This window comes from Drosophila pseudoobscura, chromosome 2, assembly GCF_009870125.1.
Source record: "Drosophila pseudoobscura strain MV-25-SWS-2005 chromosome 2, UCI_Dpse_MV25, whole genome shotgun sequence".
NCBI classification, from domain to species: Eukaryota; Metazoa; Arthropoda; class Insecta; order Diptera; family Drosophilidae; genus Drosophila; species Drosophila pseudoobscura.
In genome coordinates, this window is record NC_046679.1 from 8,071,106 (window position 1) to 8,090,647 (window position 19,542).

At 47.2% G+C, this 19,542-nt stretch overlaps 4 protein-coding genes across 13 annotated transcripts in view; 3 read left to right on the top strand and 1 right to left on the bottom strand.

The window, feature by feature from the left end:
* The first annotated feature begins 756 nt into the window (after window positions 1–756).
* LOC4801063 (organic cation transporter protein) lies at window positions 757–3,314 on the top strand. The gene is made up of 4 exons (XM_001358186.4): window positions 757–1,365; window positions 1,424–1,682; window positions 1,745–2,162; window positions 2,400–3,314. The coding sequence occupies exons 1-4, from the start codon at window positions 1,033–1,035 to the stop codon at window positions 3,073–3,075; spliced, it is 1,686 nt and encodes a 561-aa protein (XP_001358223.3). The 5' UTR covers window positions 757–1,032; the 3' UTR covers window positions 3,076–3,314.
* Window positions 3,315–4,258: 944 nt separating this feature from the next.
* LOC4801062 (organic cation transporter-like protein) lies at window positions 4,259–6,886 on the top strand. Of its 2 annotated transcripts, XM_001358187.4 has the most exons (4): window positions 4,259–5,353; window positions 5,421–5,679; window positions 5,739–6,159; window positions 6,218–6,886. In XM_001358187.4, the coding sequence occupies exons 1-4, from the start codon at window positions 4,874–4,876 to the stop codon at window positions 6,855–6,857; spliced, it is 1,800 nt and encodes a 599-aa protein (XP_001358224.4). In that variant the 5' UTR covers window positions 4,259–4,873; the 3' UTR covers window positions 6,858–6,886. The 2 variants fall into 2 exon arrangements, with proteins under 2 accessions (XP_001358224.4, XP_015038525.2); XM_015183039.2 differs by lacking the exon at window positions 4,259–5,353 and having other exon boundaries at window positions 5,526–5,626.
* A 904-nt stretch (window positions 6,887–7,790) lies between these two features.
* Window positions 7,791–12,834, top strand: LOC4801061 (solute carrier family 22 member 6). The gene is made up of 5 exons (XM_001358188.4): window positions 7,791–8,239; window positions 8,309–8,567; window positions 9,849–10,263; window positions 10,327–10,833; window positions 10,892–12,834. The coding sequence occupies exons 1-5, from the start codon at window positions 7,910–7,912 to the stop codon at window positions 11,049–11,051; spliced, it is 1,671 nt and encodes a 556-aa protein (XP_001358225.3). The 5' UTR covers window positions 7,791–7,909; the 3' UTR covers window positions 11,052–12,834.
* A 597-nt stretch (window positions 12,835–13,431) lies between these two features.
* The window catches only part of btsz (bitesize), a 51,729-nt gene continuing 45,618 nt past the window's right edge, over window positions 13,432–19,542 (bottom strand). For 8 of the 9 annotated variants that reach the window (XM_033376875.1, XM_033376878.1, XM_033376872.1 and 5 more), the window contains 6 exons: window positions 15,876–16,072; window positions 15,623–15,817; window positions 15,303–15,557; window positions 14,964–15,238; window positions 14,697–14,905; window positions 13,432–14,631 (listed from right to left, as the gene is read on the bottom strand). In XM_033376875.1, coding sequence (XP_033232766.1) covers window positions 14,480–14,631; window positions 14,697–14,905; window positions 14,964–15,238; window positions 15,303–15,557; window positions 15,623–15,817; window positions 15,876–16,072 — 1,283 coding nt within the window. In that variant the 3' untranslated portion in view covers window positions 13,432–14,479. Of the gene's footprint in view, window positions 14,632–14,696; window positions 14,906–14,963; window positions 15,239–15,302; window positions 15,558–15,622; window positions 15,818–15,875; window positions 16,073–16,522; window positions 17,058–19,542 lie in introns of those variants that run through there. The other variant, XM_033376879.1, reaches the window with a different exon arrangement.

Sequence of the window (19,542 nt, forward strand, 5' to 3'; positions counted from 1 at the left end):
TTTGCATCATATCCCCAAAGATTTTCTAAAAATGGAAACTGGCCTTTGCTGACTTGACGCATTTTTGTGGCCTTACCTGGAAGATACTCGGACACCAAGCCAAAGTTTTAATGTTCAGAAATAGTGTGTATCTTTTGCTTCTTCTAGAACTTCAACGAAACATTCTTTTTACTATATATATTTATACTATTTATTTCACTATGTATACGGTTATATTGATACCATCCTGAGGACTTATATATTTATTTATATTTTATTATTTAAAAAGTCTGTTCAATTTATGGACATCATTGCTTCAGTCCCTACAAGCTAATGACAAACATAAATTAGTTTAGTCTTAAATTTCAAACTACTAAAAATAAAAGAGTCCTCGACTGGGAGTCGACTGAGACTGTCAAAGAAAGTCGACTGTCTTCAAACAATCCTGAAGAATATGCTTAGAAAAAATATCCATCAATCTTGGGCCGTTACACACAACAGGGCTTAAAACTTTAGAAAGGTATTGCAAATGTATTTTTCTAAATGTATCTCAGAAGTCCTGAAAATCAAATTCATATTGCTTATTAATCAATTATCATTATTTCTGCCATACTTTGAGGTTGTTCGTTTATCAAAACTAATTGGCAAAAATTGAAATTAATTGATATTCAAATTTTCTATAGCATTGGCAGCAATTCAAACTCTCTCTATCAGCGCTCTCAGACGTGAGTAAATCAATATTCAAACCATAGAATATGTTTGGAGAGAGTGCACTCTCTCTAAGCAAACCACATATTTTTTAGTACTCGCTGTGGGTCGCAACCAGTAGGTTGTTTGCGCTCCGTGCCACCAGAACACACACGGAACGGGTTTACAGCTGCTGCGTTCAATAAACTCTCGGAGAGTGTTCGGGGGCTAATAAAACGATTTGCCAGAACCAGCTGTGGGTTAGCTGGTTTCGTTAGCTCAAATAAATGCCAGGCGCCGCAGATATGCGCTTATCGCAACACTGAGAGCACCGCTAGAGAGGTGGGACGCAAAACCGATAAGAACATGGATTTCGAGGAGATTCTGGCCAAGTGCGGCAACAGCAGTCGCTATCAGTTCCTGCTGCTCTCTCTGTACGGCTTCCTCATGGTCGTCATATCGATGCACTATTTCTCCCAGAATGTGATCAGCTTTGTGCCCGACCACTGGTGCTATCACGAGCAGCTGGCCAACCGAAGCTTTGCCGATATCCAGGCCATCTATTCGCAGTTCGAGAGACCAGCCTGCACGCGACTGTTGTCGATCGATCCGGATGGCCGCAATGCCACACTAAGCCCAGAGCGCTGCAATCGATGGATTTACAAATATGACTTCGGATACAAGAGCATGAACACGGAGGTGAGTCGGGCAAGGGTATTGGAAACCTGAAGATTAATGCCTCATCTTTTGCACACAGCTGAACTGGGTGTGCGATGAGGCCTATAAGCCGCGAGTGGGTCAGTCTCTGTTCTTTGTGGGCTCCGTCTGTGGCACTCTTGTGTTCGGTTTGCTTGGCGATCGCATTGGCAGAATCAAGGCTCTGATATTGGCCAACTGGTGCGGCTTCCTGGGCGATTTCTCCACGATATTTGCAGAAAGTTTGACTTCATTTTCCCTGAGTCGCTTTGTGTCTGGTCTGGCGGCCGATGCCAACTCGTATCTCATGTACATACTGAGTAAGTAAATGGCATGGACACCCACTTATTCTACTTGGCTTACACTTTGTTCCATCAACCAGTTCTCGAATATGTCTCGCCCTCACTGCGAAATGTTGGCCTCAACACCGTTTTGGGCAGCTTCTACTGCCTGGGCCTGATTGGGGCCTCGTGGCTGGCCGTTTGGGTGGGTCACTGGCGCATTTTCCTGGCCTGCTCCTCGCTGCCACTGCTGCTCGTGACGCTCTTCTACTTCCTGGTCCAGGAGAGTGCCCAGTGGCTGGTCACGCGCAACGATATCGATGGAGCCATTACGAGGCTTCAGCGCGTGGCCAAAATCAATCGCCGCGAGGTCAGCGACGATGACTTCAAGGCGTTCCGTGGCTACTGTGAGCGGCACTACCAGAAGGAGGCCCAGGCAGCGAAAAGTCAGACCAAATTGCTCGACATGCTCAAGACGCCGCGCATGCGCAGTACCGCATTCAAACTGCTGATGATTTTGTGAGTATTTATCGGATTAATAAATATATAAATAATATGGGGTTGAAGAAGGAAATTGTAAAGGAAAGAAGATTGTGTAGAATGGATGCAAAATCCAATATCTTTTAAGTATTATAGATCATAAAGAATGCATAATTCCCTTCAACTCTGATGCCTTTATATGTATTTTGAATTTAAGCCTAAGAGTTTTGTAAGTTCTAAAAAATTAATTAATATTTTTTAATTCGTTTCCCCCAGCATAATTATCACGCCCTGCTACAACACCATTGCCCGGAACGTGGAGGGTCTGGGCATCTCGCCCTTCATCATGTTCTCCCTGAACGCCCTGACGTTGCCGCCCTCGGGCTACCTGCAGGGCCTGCTGCAGGATCGCATCGGTCGCAAGGCCACTGCCGTCAGTTGGATGGCCATCACGGGGCTGTTTGCCGCTGGTGCGGGTCTCGTCATATCGCTGGGCAGAAATCAGAATGTGCTACTGCTGGTGGGCCTGACGCTGGCCGCCCGCTTCGGGGTGTCCATTGCCGATGGGGCCAGCTCGCAGTTCTCCACGGAGCTCATTCCCACCTGCGTGCGTGGTCGGGGGGTGGCTGTGGTTCATGTGGCCGGCTTTGCCGCCTCCTTCCTCTCGCCCTACATCCTGCACCTCGGAACGTACTTCAGGCCGGCCCCTTCGATCATACTGGGTCTGCTCTTCTTGGCAGGGGCCTACGTCTGCCTATTGCTGCCCGAGACGCGTAATCGGAAGCTGCCCATGTCCCTGGCGGAGGGCGAGGAATTCGGCAAAGGAGAACGCATGTTCGACTTTCTCCGTAATCTGAGAAAAGGAGAGAGCCAGGAGGTGGAAACAGGGGTCGAAATGGCTGCCAAGGCCAAGGAAGAGGACACTCTCATGACGAAAACTGCGCAACAATAGGGAAATGTTTGTGATTCAGTATTACGGAATTTCACTGCCATAAGCTACACGAACAATTGATATTTGTGGTAGCTGTTTATCTTAGGCTTTAGTGGGTGATACTTATTTGGGGACGATAAGATGTGTACGATAATGATTCATTAGTCCCAAAGGGATATAGGGAGATTTATGTGGGTTGTTTATGACAAAACAACAGCAAATTTGTACCACTCAAACATTGGAATATGTGAACCTTTTAATTGGTTCCATTTGTTCAGATTTGAATATATAATGTTCAACAAGTTTTCGGATTAAAATCATATTATGAATATCTTATTTGGACGCTGATGTGCAATGAATGCGGCACCAAGCCGAAGCCTGTTATGTGCGGATCCCAGGCAAGAACGCAAACCGGCCGAGGGGCGCTGCTGCATGAGGCGAACCGATCGCGTACTTTCAGGAAAGATCATCTATCTTGGACTAATATTCGAGGATAACTAGAACTAAACTGAGTAAAAGAACTAAGCATGCACAATACTATGACTAATTACGAGAAAGGTATGTGAGCATTAGTAATTTAAGAAGAGGAATGTAATTATTAGTAGATATAATATGGTAGAGGGAACTATAGTGAGAATAATTCGATCTACAAAGCGGAATGGTGAAAGGTGTTCAGTTTCTGGTGGATCTAATAGGAACCATTACGCTTGTTCACTTAAGTGATGTCCTTCCAAACCGTTCATTTTTGCTCACTTATTCTTTTTTGTTCACTAGTTAATTTTGCTCACCTGTTCTCTACCCACGTTTTGTGCAATGTTGCTCCTCAAATGACATTTTGCCATCTGGGAATCATTTCGAAAAAGTTGGACGCCAAGACGCCAAGTACAAGTATTGCAAATCAGTTTTGAGTTGCCAATTTCTGAGTTGCAAGTCTATGATGCTAAGGGATCTGTGCATGAACATTGAACAAGTGAGTAACTAAGTGAGCAATTGAGCAATATAAATGAGTTGACTCACTTACTAAAAAAGAACAAGTGAACATGTTCACCGAAATGAGCAATGAACACTAGTATGCTCCTCCTTCAGAGCACACATTGCACGACAAAGAGTGTGTGTAAGAGAGAGGCAGAAAATGAGTAAGCAGTGAAGTTTCTTTTGTTCTGTCTGGCTATAATAATGATCCGATCTGATTCAGGTTTTGCAGTCTGGAAGATACGTTCATTCTCTATGAATGTGGTTTTTGGTTTTTCTCTGGGCGTAACACACATCCATTTTCCGCACAAATCTAATATAACCCTATATTCTTTGTGAGTATTGGGTATAAAAATCATATCTGTACCTACCTAGTTTATTCGAATGAATGAAAACCATTTAGCAGACGTATAATAAATTAGCATAAATTATAATCAGCTTACTTTTTCATGAATTTACTAAAAAAGACACCAACAAAATTTGTATATTTATGCAACAATCATACTAAGTAATAACCAAGTTATAAATTTTGAATAGTAGATTGTAGATTAGCGCGATGATATAGACAACGCGAGTGGGTCGCTTATCAAGACCAATAATTAAATCAATACGTATAGCTTGTGATCGAATCGACGGGCATTTCATTCTAAGGGGCCCAAAGCAAACTACTTATCAGCTGGGGAGAGACGAAAGAGTCGATTCCATTCCACTATTCAACTCCAATATCAGCCTCACGGGGCCGCTTTCACAACACAGCATAGCACAGCACTGCATAGCTAGCCAGCGCGCTCTTAACTATTCAGCCAAGGCGGAATCGGATCGGATCGGAGTGGAGTAGAGTGGCAGTATGCGCGTGGCAGCCACAGAGAGCGGACGAGCGACGCACCCCATTGAGCGCTTTCCCCAGACCCCAACCCCCCAGTCCCAGCAGCACGCGCCACGCCTCGCCACGCCGCATCACATCACACCACTCCACAGCTTAAGCGACTCCGAGATGGACTTTGAGAAGATACTGGGCAAGTGTGGCGACTGTCATCGCTACCAGTACATGCTGATGGCGCTCTACGGCTTCCTAATGTTCGTCGTCTCCAGGCACTACTTCGCCCAGAATGTGATCAGCTTTGTGCCCGACCACTGGTGCCACCACCCAGATCTGGAGCATCGCAGCTTTGAGGAGATCGCGGCCATCTATTCGCAGTTCGAGAATCCCTCCTGCACGCGACTGGCATCCATCGATCCGGACGGAAGCAACGCCACGGCGAGCAGCGAGGCCTGCGATCGGTGGATCTACAACTACGATTTCGGGTTCAGGAGCATGAATGCCGAAGTATGACAAACGCAGAGATCCTCCCAGAGATCGTTGAGTGTGACTTAGTGACGTTTTCTCTTTGCAGCTCAACTGGGTCTGTGATGCCGCCTACAAGGCGCGTGTGGGTCAATCCCTGTTCTTTGTGGGATCCATGTGCGGAACACTGATCTTCGGACTGCTTGGCGACACCATCGGACGCATCAAGGCGATGATCTTGGCCAACTGGTGCGGCTTTCTGGGCGACTCGGCCACCATCTTTGCGCAGAGCTTGGTGACATTCTCAGTGAGTCGGTTCGTGTCTGGGCTAGCGGCCGAAGCCAATGCCTACCTGATGTATATTCTGGGTACGTTATCTTAACTAGGCTCTAAAACTTATCTAGTCTTACCTCTCTCCCCAAAACAGCGCTCGAGTACGTGTCGCCCTCGCTGCGCAATGTTGGCCTGAACCTAATCTTGTCCGTCTTCTACTCTCTGGGCATGATTAGTGCCTCTTGGCAGGCCGTCTGGGTGGGCGAGTGGCGCACGTTTATGGCCTGGTCCGCCGTGCCCCTGCTACTGGTAACCCTGTTCTACTTCCTGGTCCAGGAGAGTGCCCAGTGGCTGGTCACCCGCCACGACATCGACGGAGCCCTGCTGCGGCTGAGGCGGGTGGCACACTTCAATCGGCGCGAGGTCAGCGAGGAGGACTTTGAGCAGTTCCGCGTCCACTGCAAGGGCCAGGAATCGGCCAGCAGTCATCACTCCATGCAGAGGCAGTCCAAGCTGATGGATGCCCTAAAGACGCCTCGCCTCCGCCTCAGGATGATCAACGTGTTGCTGGTGTTGTAAGTTCGAATGAGGATATTCTTGAAACATCTCTAAACACCTGTTTTTCCCTTGCAGCACCATTATCACCCTCTGCTACAACACCGTGTCCCGTAATGTGGAGGGTCTCGGCCTCTCGCCCTTCATCATGTTCACTTTGTTCGCCCTGACGCTGCCACCCTCGGGGCTGTTCCAGGCCCAGGCCCAAAAGAGTATGGGTCGCAAGTTTACGGCGGTGAGCAGCATGGTTGCCACTGGTCTAATGACAGCCGCCTGCGGCATACTCCTGACCTTCTGGAAACAGCCCAGCCCGGTCCTGCTGGTGGCCCTCATTCTGACCTCGCGGTTCGGAATCTCCGTCTGTACCGGGGCCACCATGCAGATCTCCGCGGAGCTTGTGCCCACCTGCGTGCGGTCCGGTATCCTGGCGGTGGCCCATGTCAGCGGAGCGGCCTTCTCCTTCGTCTCGCCATTCATCCTGCATCTGGACACGTATTTTCGGGCTGCCTCCTCGATTATCATCTGTCTGCTGCTCTTTGCCAGCGCCTGGATCTGCCTGCTTATGCCGGAGACCCGCAACAAGAAGCTGCCAATGTCCCTGGCCGAGGGCGAGCAGTTCGGCAAGGGCGAGCGCATGTTCGACTTCCTGCGGCGCCCCAAAAAGGAAGACGAGGCCGATCTCAGTGCCGAGACCCATCAGAAACTTGTGCCCGAATAAAGGTTGTCTCCTGTGATAGTCAAGTGTAATTTATTCAGAAAGAACGGACAGATCTATCGTAGTTTTGATGGAAAATCTTCAAGAGATATCATGTTTATTATCCTACAAGTACCTATACCTAAAGTGTGATAACTATCTATGCCAAAATATAGATAAAAGCTCAGACAAGCCACATAAACCTCTAAAAATACTAGCATTAATTTGATGCAAGATAACAACATAAAGATGACAATACGACATGGCCAGATCATATAACAATAGAGGAACGAGGATTTAGCAAAGCTTAACCGAGAGTAGTGAGAGGAAAGTACTTAAACTTTAGTATGCAATTGGTCTCGAAAGAATTCCGAAGTCTCTCGAAGAATAGTGGGAGGAAGGTCTCGAAAGAAGTCCCATATCTAGTACCGCCTGCAGCCAGAAGAAGAGTCTTCAAAGTGTGTGTTTACTATACAGATATCACAAGCAATTTGTTCATCTATAGGTGTCACTGTGTCACAGATGAGATTTTCTTGCTTCTTGCTTTGATTGTAGGCATTAGACTTGACCTTAGGCACTTGTACGCACACATAGACACATGTAATTGGGGCTAAATTGCCAGTCAGATCATGGGAACTGACTTTATTGCTAGTCCATTGAACTGAGAATCCGTTCACAATGTATTTGATTAAAACTTCAGAGGTCAACTGTTATCTATTCCAACAGAGAGAGATAGATAGAGAGTGAGAGAGGACTTCTCGTAAGACGCCGGCGTTTGTTTAGATTGGAATAAATGAGTGAATTCACTTAAATAATAAAAACATTTGCTTTTGAGCACAACCGCCATATATTGTGCTCGTACGATAAGCCCTCCAGCCAGCCAGCCCGCCCCCAGACTATCCCAATCTTATCAGAGCTGGAGCTAGACCGAGACCCAACGTGCGAATCCGGCCACTTTCCGCACTCTTTAGCGGCGTTTCGGCTCAGTCGTGTCTCGTTTCGTGTCGTTTCGCATCGGTTTAGGTCAGCTGAGGCTTAGTCTTAATAGAATCTCAGCAGGAGAACGACTTGTCATCATGGACTTTGACAAGATCTTGGAGAAGTGCGGAAATGCGGGTCGCTATCAGTACCTCATGATACTGCTGCTCGGCTATATCGCCTTCACCACGACCGTCCACTACTACTCACAGAACATCATCGGGTTTGTTCCCCAGCATTGGTGCTACCACGATCAGCTGGCGGACCTCAGCTTCGAGGAGATCGCGGCCATCTATGCGCCCTTTGGCAAGGACGCCTCCTGCACCCGCCTGGAGAAGATCGAGGGCAACAATCTGACGGTCAGTTCGGAGGCCTGCCAGCGCTGGATCTACAACTACGACTATGGATTCAGGAGCATGAATGCCGAGGTGAGCCCCCCCGGCTAGCGAGCTTCCCCAGGGAACCCCAAAGATCTAATGCCATTCTTTGCCGATCAGCTCAATTGGGTCTGCGATGACGCCTACAAGGCACGCATCGGCCAGTCGCTGTTCTTCCTGGGCTCCCTGATGGGCACCTTTACCTTTGGCATGCTGGGCGACAGGATTGGGCGAGTGCGAGCCGTGATCCTGGCCAACCAGTGCGGCTTCGTCGGCGACTTCCTTACCACCTACGCGACGAATCTGGTGCAGTTTGCCAGCTTTCGCTGCATTTCGGGTCTGGCCGCCACAGCCAATTATTATCTGATGTTTATTCTGGGTAAGCACTGCGATATCTTGAGCACGCCATAGCGTACTCTCCAATGTTTTTCTACTATATGTACATATATACTCATATGTAAGTGTACACATGTATAAAGTTCAGATTGAACAACAGAGTGATATCTAGACGCCTAGATGAAGCTCTCCGTTCGGTTCAAGTGTACCCAATATAGTACGTGTGTATGTACATATGTATATCCAAAGAAGCATATAGCATATCCATCATAGATAGAAAGAAGATATACATAGTACGGTTGCCCCAAGAGGATGGGTACTCATAAACCTACTCCTCTTTCTCCTCCTCATTCAGAGCGAACATAATTGGTAATAGTTTGACCATGGCTATAGACGTTAACATTTATAAGGAAAATTATAGATTTTTATTTAAGTTCTGATTCGACTTCTGTGTCTGCAATAGTCAGTTCTTAGTAGTTCTTTCTAGGTCGAAAATTAGCTGCCTAATTGTTTTCCAAAGCCGCAGTTAAAGGTTACGAAGCGTATATACCTACACTGTTTTCCTTATAATACTCGTAATCAGATTCTCTTGAATTTATTTCATAAAGAAAAACGATGGAAATGTGATGTTTCTATGTCCGTGATCTATGTATATATATCTGAATGTGAATGCAATTTTTCTTTAATTTCAACTGAAAGATCACCAATCCGTACGTTTTATAGATACTATATTGTTAGGTACCTAATAGCAGATACCATTCCTCAATCTAAGAGGCCCAGAGATCTATAGAAATATGGATAAAGGGATCCAGATATGGTGTGATATGATAGATCACCAATCCGAAAGTTTTATAGCTACTATATTGGTCTCGCTGGATACTCTATTGTTAGGTAACTAATAACAGATACCATTCCTCAATCTAAGAGGCTGAGACTGGTAGACAAAAGTATGGAAAGATGGATAAAGGAACCCAGAAATGGTATGATATGATAGATCACCAATTCGAAAGTTGTATATTGTTAGTTTCTAAATAACAGATACCATTCCTCAATCTAGGAGTCTAAGAGACTGGCAGGCAAAAGTATAGATAGGTGAATAAAGTGACCTAGATATTTTTCAAGATTCCCTGTAAAGTTAACTTCTGACATATGACACCACAGTTCCATAAAACTATGGCGATTATTTTAGGAAAATACTTACTTGTTCTCCGAGTGTTAAGATAGGCAACAACCTACCGGTTTGTGTGTGTTTTTTATGTTCATGTTCCTCTATAAACTAGTTATTATTTTTAGTCAAACTCAATCCCAATTTGTATCTGTATAGTTCTGGAATACTTGGCCCCCAAGCTAAGAAATTTGGCCATTAGCGGAACCCTGGGTATTTGCTTCTGCTTGGGGGCCCTGGTGGCACCCTGGCTATCGGTGCTGGCCGGCAACTGGCGCATCTACTTGACCTGCTCGGCCCTGCTGCAGCTGGTGGTGGCCCTGTTCTACTTTGTGGTGCAGGAGAGCGCCCAGTGGCTGATCACGCGGACCAATGTGGAGGGAGCCATTGCCCGGCTGAAGCACATTGCCCACTTCAATGGCCGCCAAGTGGCGGCTGCGGACTTTGAGGCATTCCGCAGAAACTGCATAGCCAAGAGGAAGCTATCGAATCAGCCGGAACAGACGGCTGGGATCATTGACCTGATGCGAACACCCAATCTGCGCAAGATCTCCTTGCTGGTGGTACTGATCTTGTGAGTCTTTCAGTCCCTCCAATAGAATCTGTCTCATATCTTGGTATATCTCTCTCCCTGCAGCATGCTGACTTCCTTGAGCTTCAATACCATTTCCCGGAATGTCGAGGGCTTGGGTATGTCGCCCTTTGTGGTCTTCTCGCTGTTTGCTTTGGTCGTCCCGCCATCGGGCTTCATCCAGGGTCTCCTGCAGAGCCGAGTGGGTCGCAAGGCCACTGCCTTCCTGGCCATGCTCTGCACGGGGCTGCTGTCCTGCGCCCTGGGCGTGGCCCTGTCCACGGAGGGAGCCCAGAGCAGTGTGACGCTGCTGCTGTCCTTTGCCCTGCCCATGCGGCTGGGCATCTCCTTGTGCTACACAGTCACCTCCCAGTACGCCTCCGAGCTGCTGCCCACCTGTGTCCGATCGCGGGGCATTGCCGCAGTGCATCTGGCGGCCGCGGGTGCCTCCTTTCTGTCGCCCTATCTCATACATTTGGGCACAAAACTGGCAGCGGCCACGTCCCTGATCCTGGCCCTGCTACTGCTGACGGCCTCCTTCTGCACCCTCATGCTGCCGGAGACCAACAACAGGTGAGGGCGACACTCATCAAGAATATTGTGAGATATTATATATTTTTTGAACTTCCAGACAACTTCCCATCACCTTGGCCGATGGCGAGGCCTTTGGCAAGGGCGAGTCCATGCTCTCCTTTGATTGCTGGCGGCCCCACGATGACGACGTGGCCAAGCAGCCCGCCGAAGAGCTGAAGCTCCACCAGATCAACGGCCAAACGGAGGCAGAAGTCTAGTCCAGCCATAGGTATAAGAAATAAGACACAAAACGAATGTCAGTAGATGTGAATTTTGCTTTATTTGATTGATTCATTGCGGTTCACAATTTCTAACACAATTTTTACTTGGAGCGAGAGTCCGTATGGGGCGTATTGAGCCAATTTCTTGAGCTCGTTATTACTCGTATTTTTAAATTTTCGGGGAATCGTGTATCGTGTCGGTATTTTTTGTTGTTGTTGTTGTCGCATGTTTTAAGTACTTACTTGTAAGTAAAAGGTTCATAAGTATCTTGTATCTTGTAAATGGTTATGTAAACTCTTGTAATTATGCAACGCTTAAATGCCATAAACATAACGGCTTTGTGTCTGTCTGTCTGTGTTCTTAGGGCCATAGAAAGTCTTACCAATGGCCGGGAAAATCAGCAAACCGAAAGGTATTCTCTGTGCACAGAAATATCTGCTTAAATCTAAGACAGTCGCTCGATATTAAGATTGGTTTTAGATTGGATTAGTATAGCTTTCCAATTGCTTCGAAAGACATCAATCAGTTTGAGGTAGAACTCAGGAAATCTATAGTATATATAATCGTAGTATTGGTTAAATTATAGACTATTGCATTGTAAAAAGATTGTTCTCAGGGCAGTACTTAGGATAGATCAGGTTGAGCTGTTAAACAGAACATAGATATAGTACGGGTTGGCTACTTAATAGGAAGGAAACCGTTCCAACGTTCATCAGTATCTATGTGTATGTGTGTCTCTGTGTGTGTGTGTACTCGCTAAAAAAAGTTCTCTACTTTAACGCAACATGTATATTTTTTGGGGGCGTGGCTCATCGGCCAATACGGGAGGAGTGGGGGGTCTATATGCACAATCGATATACTCATATTTGATAATCGTTTTTTTCTGATTTTCTGAGCAATTTCGGCGATTGCTAACAAATACAATGGGTACATAAATATTTTTTGCTTGATATTTGTATCTTTATCTTTTGTAACTACACTTTTTTTTGTGAACATGCCCGGGCATCACCAAGCGGATGTCCCAGGCAGTGTCAAAAACGCCATCAGAAATGTCCTAATTGCTATCGTTTTATCTTAAGAACATTTTGTTTTTTGTTTTCTGTTTTTTATCTGCAATTGCTTAAGACTATGGGGAATGCGATGGTGGTAGTCGCATACGCATTGCTTGTATAAGTAATGTATCTCAGTAGATGTGTATATGTATATGTATATAGTGGCGGATAGGTCTGAAGACTGCATTCCATATGTATATCGTATATGCCTAATCAACACTAGGGTTCACAATAGTTCAGTTGAATCCGGAAATGCACATCCCATCCAATACGTTACACAGTAAAAAGGTAAAAAGATTCTTTCTCGCGATTCTACTGCCGCGATCCGAGAGTGTGTCCGCGGAGTGTCCGGAGACGAGAGTGTATTCTACGAGTATATGTATATGACTATGTATATGTATATGTTTCTGTATCTGTATAGCACCATCTCAGAGAGTAAGTGGGTAAGTAAAGGTCGAGTACTAGCATCCATTGTTAAAACACAATTTCATATCCATTCCTCATATTCCATTCCTAGGATAGCAGCTCGTTTAGGTGGTAAGAAGTAAGCAATATAGTTTATAGTATATAGATATAGTAGAAAAATATACTCGTACATTTAGTAAACATTGAAACATTTTGGAGACGAGAGAATAAACTATATATCTACATTTGTGTGTGTGTGTGTGTGTGGGTGTGTGGGTGTGATTGGGATCTCAACAAATTTATGGCTAGATTAGAGAACCAATCAACAACAGCAAATGCTTCAACCTTAGATAATACATTAACTATTTGTAGGTAGAACTATATAGTACTATATATCTGTATATGTATATAGTTAATTATGCTTCTTACTTGCGCTTTGTATGCTACTAAATACCATTTACTTTTTGCAATATTTGCTGCTTATTGTTTGACATATATCATATATGCTTGATTTTAGAGAAAGTATCCTTAACCATTCCAAACACACACCACATCTGCGATACATCCATTCACATCTCCATATGATATCTATCTTTCTATCTTTTGTGATCCGATCCGATCCGATCCGATGTGTGTGTGTGTATAGTAATTATAACATTTTCATCACCAAATTTCAGGCATGTGCATTTTGTTTTGTGTGTTTCGAAAACATCGAGTATAAAAGACAAGCGGTATTTAGGCAACGAGTGATTCAGCAATTTTCTCTTTTATAAAAAACATCTTCTATAAATTTTGTCATGTTTTCATATTCATATTCATATTCGTATTCATTCAACGCTAAACATTATTCACGGGTATTCATGGTAAATATGTATACACTTACACCAAAAGCATTCATAAGACTCGTTTCTGTATTCTTAAAAATGATTTCACTGAAACAATTCATTCAATAGTAGAGTAGTGTGTAAATTCCACAGTATTCAGGCTTGGAGGGAGGATGATATCATTGGCTGCTATGGGGTGGGGGGGGATTTGTTCGGATTTGGTTATACGAAGCTTTGCTGGTTTTGCACAATGTTTTTTGCGATATGTATGATGTCGGCGTAGATACTATATGCATATGCGTTTTGCTTACGATCTATGGAAAACGGAAACGAAAACGAAAAAGAAACAAAGGATTTACAAAAAATGTTATTTGTATTTCGCGCATATTATGGATAGTTATACATGGTACACTTATGTCTCGTTTTAACTAGTTTTAGTTGTAGTTATATTTTAGTTGTTGCTTTAGGTGCATACAGTATGCGAATTGCAAGTGCCTCTCAAAGAGGGAGAGGGTGGAAAGAAGATACATAAACATAGTACATTGTAGAGCTAATATCTAGGCAGCCCAGCCTTGGGCTGCGTCATCATCGTAGTTCTCATGGTGTTTTTGCTTTCTGCTTTCTGCTTTACAGTTTTTGTTTTTATCTTCTTCGAATAGCGCTGAGAACTGCGCTGCCGAGTAGTGCCATAACGTGATAACGCTCTGCTCTTGTTTTTTGCCATGTTTGCTTGATTTATTTACGTCTGGGGTACGTGCAGCGTCATCGCCGTATTGAGGCCATATTCGAGTATTCAGGAATCATCTTCCTACAGTACACACTTAAACTTAAACACCTATGTAGCTGTGCTGTGGAGCTGTGCCACGTGCAAACAAACAACAATCAATTGATGAGGGCCATCTGTATCCGACTGCCCTTTCCTTTGCCTTAGAACACTAATAATGCTTCTCAGAGTCATCGTTATCGCTATTATCGAAGCTTATTCGATAATTAATACAATACAAATACAAATACAATACAATACAATACAATGTTGTGCCATGGGCAAACTCTAACTGCAACTTTGTGGATTGTGGACTGTGGATTCTAGCAAATAATTTACTAATATGCAAGTGGGAGCGGGATCGGGAGCGGGGGCGGGGCCTATGGCAACGTGGCTCGAATGCCGTCCAGACTGGAGCGCAGCACCAAGCTGCCCTCCACCCAGAAATTGGGTCGATCCAGCATGTTCTGCCACAGCGATAGCTCCTTGCCAGTGGCATCCATCCATTCCACCTGGCGGCCAAAGCTGCGACCTGTTAAGGAACAGAAAGGTGGATTAAGTGGCTTGTTCGAGGCGGTGAAGGGATCTTCGGCTTACCCGTGCCCAAGGAGAAGCGTATGCCGCCGACAAACTCGTTGCTGGCCAGCCGATCGTGATCCCAGACGGTCAGCTCCAGGGCGCGCTCCGACAAGTCCTCCAGCGACACATCCTCGTACACAAAGGTGTAGTTCCAGCTGGGATGCAGAGTGCGCTTCACCACTGGGGTCTTCTGCTTGGAGCTGCGCGTGCGGTCCGGCAGTAGATAACTGGAAAGGATGGGTCGTTGATGTATTCTGTGGGTTGGAGATTGGCGTTTGCACTCACCTCTTGCAGAAGGCATCGCAGCTGCCGTTGGCCTTGATGGGACTCAGGTGTTTGGCCTCCTTGACCAGGACATGCAGCTGTCCGCCCTTGGCACTGCGGTCCGATTTCGAGGCCACGGACTTGATGCTGCCCCCAAATTTGCGCAGATTCGAGGAGCTGCCCGTGAGGGAGGAGCCGCGCGAGAAGAACGACGACTTCAGATTCTCGGGGGGAATGTACTTGAGGCCCACGACAATGTCGCCTCTGTAGGTGGCCACCTCGTCGAAGGGTTCGCTCTGTGAATGATTGATCGCTTGTTAGTAATCGAAAATCTAGCTTAAGCTCAAATGATGCACTCACCCTTTCTTGGAGGAGATACCACTGCGACTGGGGATTGTCAAAGACGCGTCCCTGCAGATTGACAGAGACCTCGCCGAGGAAATCGTTGCGCCCGAACATGTCCGAGTGCCAGACGGTCAGCCACAGGGTGCGCGACTCCAGGCTGGAGATGGGCGTGTGGAAGCGCATCGTCTCGTCAAAGATGGGATTGAGAGTGTGCTTCTTGACTTTGGTTTTGCGCTTGCCGGCCTTTGATTTATCCGGCAGCAGGTATACCTAATAAAAAACACCACAAAGCATGAGTACAGAGTGGCAGGACACAGGACACGAAGAGGACATACCTTCACATAGGGATCGCTGCGGTTGCGCTTGGCATCGACGGCGGCTAGATCCTTGCAGCGCACCACATGGATCTCCAGGGCGGCCAGCTTGTAATTGTACTGCATGGCGAACTCCACCTGACCCTTGACCACCACAGTGCCGTAGCGACCCTCGCCGGCACCGGAGTACACGCTGGCCATGGACTCCGACCGAACCTGCAGCAAAGAACATTAGTTAGGCTTTCATTTCGAGCGAAGTTAACCTGTGACCTACCCCCAAAGAGCTGAGGCTGCTGCGGTTCTGATGCATGGCCACCAGACGATCGATGTCCTCGTCCGACTGCACCGGCCAGGCCTCGTTGGAGGCCCGCGACTGCACGGGACTGGCGTTGCCGGTGGCCTGATCCGCCGCCTGCCGCTGTCCAATCACCGGCGAACGTGTGAGCTCCTCGGCGGCCACTTTGGCCTCTTCTGCAAAGAGAGAAAATTGTGGCATTAATACACGAGTTCGATCCTCGATCCAACACACAGCTAATCAATCTGAGCCCCGTTTAAGAAGAGTGAAGATGCAGTCTGGGAAAGCAGTGCAAGGTGCATGCAGCAGCAGCCTACCTTGCACCACTTCCCGTTCATGATCGTCCTCCTGGTCGCTCTCCACGAAGTGGACATGCAGCGGAGTGCGACGATGCAGGATCAGGGACATTCTGCCGCCAGGCACAGCAACAGCAGCAGCAGGCAGATCCTCCTCGAGGGTCTCCAGGAACCTATCGGAGTTGGATCTCAGACTGTCATCCCAGGTCCAGGCTCTAGGCTTGTGCCGCAGAGAGACGCTTCGCAGCTGGGGATGGGGATGTGGATGTGGCTGCCGCTGCTGTGGCAGGCCTGGGGGTTCCTGAAAGGGGGTCTCCTCCCGCGGCTCACTTTGCTTGCTGGCCACTGCCTCGCGCTGCTTCATCTCCACGATGTAGGCCGCCACCTTGGCATCGATGTCGTCGTCCTCCTCCTCGGAGTCACAGCTGTACGCCTTGCCGCGTGCCCTGCCCCAGCGACAGCAGCAGAGACTCCGCTTGGCCTTGGCCCCACCGCCCCCAGTGCCCCAGTAATCTTTGTAGCTGCGTGGGCGACGGCGCCGTTTCCGCCGCCACCAGCAGGCGCCCAGCAGACGCCGCCACTTGGTTCTGCGTGGGCGCTGGCTGGGCGGATCGTCTATCTTTCGGTTCTTGCGCATCCGATTGAGGGCCGCGTACTGGATCTTGCCCGCCGAACTGGAGGGCAGCGAGGAGCCAGCCGGCGTCGCCTTCCCTCTGCCATAGTTGTGCACCCGCGCCATGGGTGCATCGGTGGAGGCCGGCGACACGAAGGCGTTGTAGCTGGTGGCTTCTTTTGGCTTCGCTGCCTTTGCCGCACGCCGCGGGCCAATTAAGCGATTCACTTGTTTCATTTTCTCATTTGGAATTCGATTTCGATTTTTGGTGTCATCCGCAGCGGACTGTAAAAGTTTTTCGTTTCATTTGCCACCTCCGGCCACCAGTTGACAGTTGTCGGCGGTGGCCCGAGGGGCATCTGGCATGGCATCACCGGAGTGTGGTTTTCGGTTGCTCAATTGGCTGTGCACTGTGCAACGGATTGGGGCAACACTTTGAGCGCTGTTTCGGCGCTAATTAGAAAGGAAAAAACCCCAATCCATTTCGAATGTTTCGCCGAATATCTCTGACTAGATCGGGAAAAGGTCTGAGATATGGCCAGCCCATTTCTGGTTCGATAAAATGGTTTGCGCCGCCTATCAGTGTATTTCAAATCTAAAGCACTTTCCGTGCCGATAAGACCCTGTCAGACCCTTTGATAAGACGCCTGGCGACAATCTATGGCTCCCCCCCGGGCCACGTAATTGGACTACTTGATCGCCACTAGAGGGGACCCGGTAATGGCCATTTGCATGACCACTCTTCGAGTGGCAGACAGGCAGGCAGGCAGGCAGGCAGGCAGGCAGTCGAGCCATTTAATTAAGTTGGAAATTAAAGACAGCTCTCTGGTCTCTGTGTGGGCGGGCGGCCCTGAACTTCCGTGGAAACAGCCTTGAGAGGTGGTGGGCGTGCCGAAACTGAAGGTGTGAAACGATTTGGTTTGAGGGCTTGGCAGGCAGCTAAAAACAGATAAACAGACCCACAAAAGTGGGTCATATTACACCCAACAGTGGTAGGGGGATTCGTGGCAATCCGAGAGTGCAATTAAAGGGACAAAAATACCCCCATTAAAAGTTTGTTGGGGTGCTGCCGATGGTATTTGAATTTTCTTTATGCAGTCACGATTTGTTGACACACAGTATATATTGTGGGTATATATCTCTCTCCATGCCATTCGGACAATGTTTTAATTTTATTTTACGCTTCTACGAGCGTAATTTCCGCTATGGATAGCCACCGAGCGATAAACGTGAGTGAAGAACGGAAAGGCAGACACCCAAAAATACCGAAAAACCCACTTCACTTTCACTGGCTCACTGGTTCGACTCATCGACGGAGTTAAGATCGGAATTCGCGGCGACTTGTAGAGCGCATCGCGTTGGCCCGTGGCTCCAGTCCCGTTAGACGAGGCGCGGCAACTGAAGCAAGACCGGGAGCCAGTGCCAGAACCCCCTCTTGGTCAGAAATCTAAGTTTTATTCAATTATTTAAATATTGAACTTTGGGGTCGCTGTGGGGCGGCGCCTGGCCAATGAAAGTGCAATTAACAGCCGCACGAGAGGCAGATCCAAAAAGAGGGCGGCCAATAAAATACTCTGTGGAAAATACTATAAGTTGGGGTTTCGGCGAGTCTCTTATTCATTGATTTCATAGAAAGGTCTTGACATCTTATCATTTATTGTAGGTCTGCTTTGAGCTGCGATCATCCACAGATCAGCCAGGAACCATCTCTTGGGAATAGAAAAGTGTTCTGCTACTACCAATAACGTATAAGCAAAGACGATATAATGGTAATATTATGATGAGTAACGCCCATACCTTTCAATGGTACACGTGGATTTGAAGCGTGGCTTTTAAGCTGGCTTTAGGCCACAAGAGAGCGCTCAAAAGCCACGCTCAGCACAGATCGATTCCCCGCAGATAGATCTCTTCAATAAACATAGATCAACCCTCGGTATTCCATCGCTACTGACCATAAATGTAACTGATAAAGAACTAAAGATCCCTCTGTCTCTCTCTCTCTCGTCTGTCATTTCTGGGTATTCCGGGTATATTCTCTGACTCGATCTCGGAGGCATAAAGGTTAATTGAATTTGATGGCCAAACGAGCGCCAGTCGAGAGTCGACGTCACTTACAGGGTGCCCATGCCATGCTGTGCCCCTCTTTGCGCCGCAGTCTTTGGCACTTCCGCCATGGCAGCGATAATTGTGGCTCGGTTTTATTTGCATAATTGTGGAAATTGTTGTACGGCAATAATATTGCATGCATTGCAGTGCAGCGTACAGCGCTCTGGTGGCTGCTTTTGTTTTGGTGCAAAACACTTAAACGGCTGCCGGATGGGCACGGACCTGGACACACCAATGGAGCCCCCACTGCTGGTGCTCTGGGCCTGGCCATCATTTCCGCACACCCGTCGCAACGCTGTGGATGCACTGATGCACGAAAATAAATATGGAAAAACCAGGAGGGAAACTTCGCTTTTGGCCAGTGTCAAATGAAAACATGAATTGCCAAATGCCGAATGGAAAATACATATAAAAGCAGGGGCAGCGAGGCTCTTTATCAACGTCAAGAGCTTAACTCTAAACAGGTATTATTATATAGAAGTTCAATATTGTCGGGGACGCAGAGAGAGAGAGAGAGAGGGGAAAACTATTTAATTGTGTTTTGGCCAAGTTGCCGCAAAGACAAACGATTTGGTCGAAACACTGAAACTGTGTAAACAGAGAACAGTGGGGAAGAGGGGCAGGGGAACGG

What these genes read in the sequence shown, in the direction of transcription:
- LOC4801061 (XM_001358188.4), top strand. Translation starts at nt 7,910, where the DNA reads ATGGACTTTGACAAGATCTTGGAGAAGTGCGGAAATGCGGGTCGCTAT. An exon ending in TCAGGAGCATGAATGCCGAG is followed by an intron (nt 8,240 to 8,308) that starts GTGAGCCCCCCC and finishes TTTGCCGATCAG; the next exon opens with CTCAATTGGGTCTGCGATGA. An exon ending in CTGCCGGAGACCAACAACAG is followed by an intron (nt 10,834 to 10,891) that starts GTGAGGGCGACA and finishes TTGAACTTCCAG; the next exon opens with ACAACTTCCCATCACCTTGG.
- LOC4801062 (XM_001358187.4), top strand. Translation starts at nt 4,874, where the DNA reads ATGCGCGTGGCAGCCACAGAGAGCGGACGAGCGACGCACCCCATTGAG. An exon ending in CTACCTGATGTATATTCTGG is followed by an intron (nt 5,680 to 5,738) that starts GTACGTTATCTT and finishes TCCCCAAAACAG; the next exon opens with CGCTCGAGTACGTGTCGCCC. An exon ending in ATCAACGTGTTGCTGGTGTT is followed by an intron (nt 6,160 to 6,217) that starts GTAAGTTCGAAT and finishes TTTCCCTTGCAG; the next exon opens with CACCATTATCACCCTCTGCT.
- LOC4801063 (XM_001358186.4), top strand. Translation starts at nt 1,033, where the DNA reads ATGGATTTCGAGGAGATTCTGGCCAAGTGCGGCAACAGCAGTCGCTAT. An exon ending in ACAAGAGCATGAACACGGAG is followed by an intron (nt 1,366 to 1,423) that starts GTGAGTCGGGCA and finishes TTTTGCACACAG; the next exon opens with CTGAACTGGGTGTGCGATGA. An exon ending in TTCAAACTGCTGATGATTTT is followed by an intron (nt 2,163 to 2,399) that starts GTGAGTATTTAT and finishes CGTTTCCCCCAG; the next exon opens with CATAATTATCACGCCCTGCT.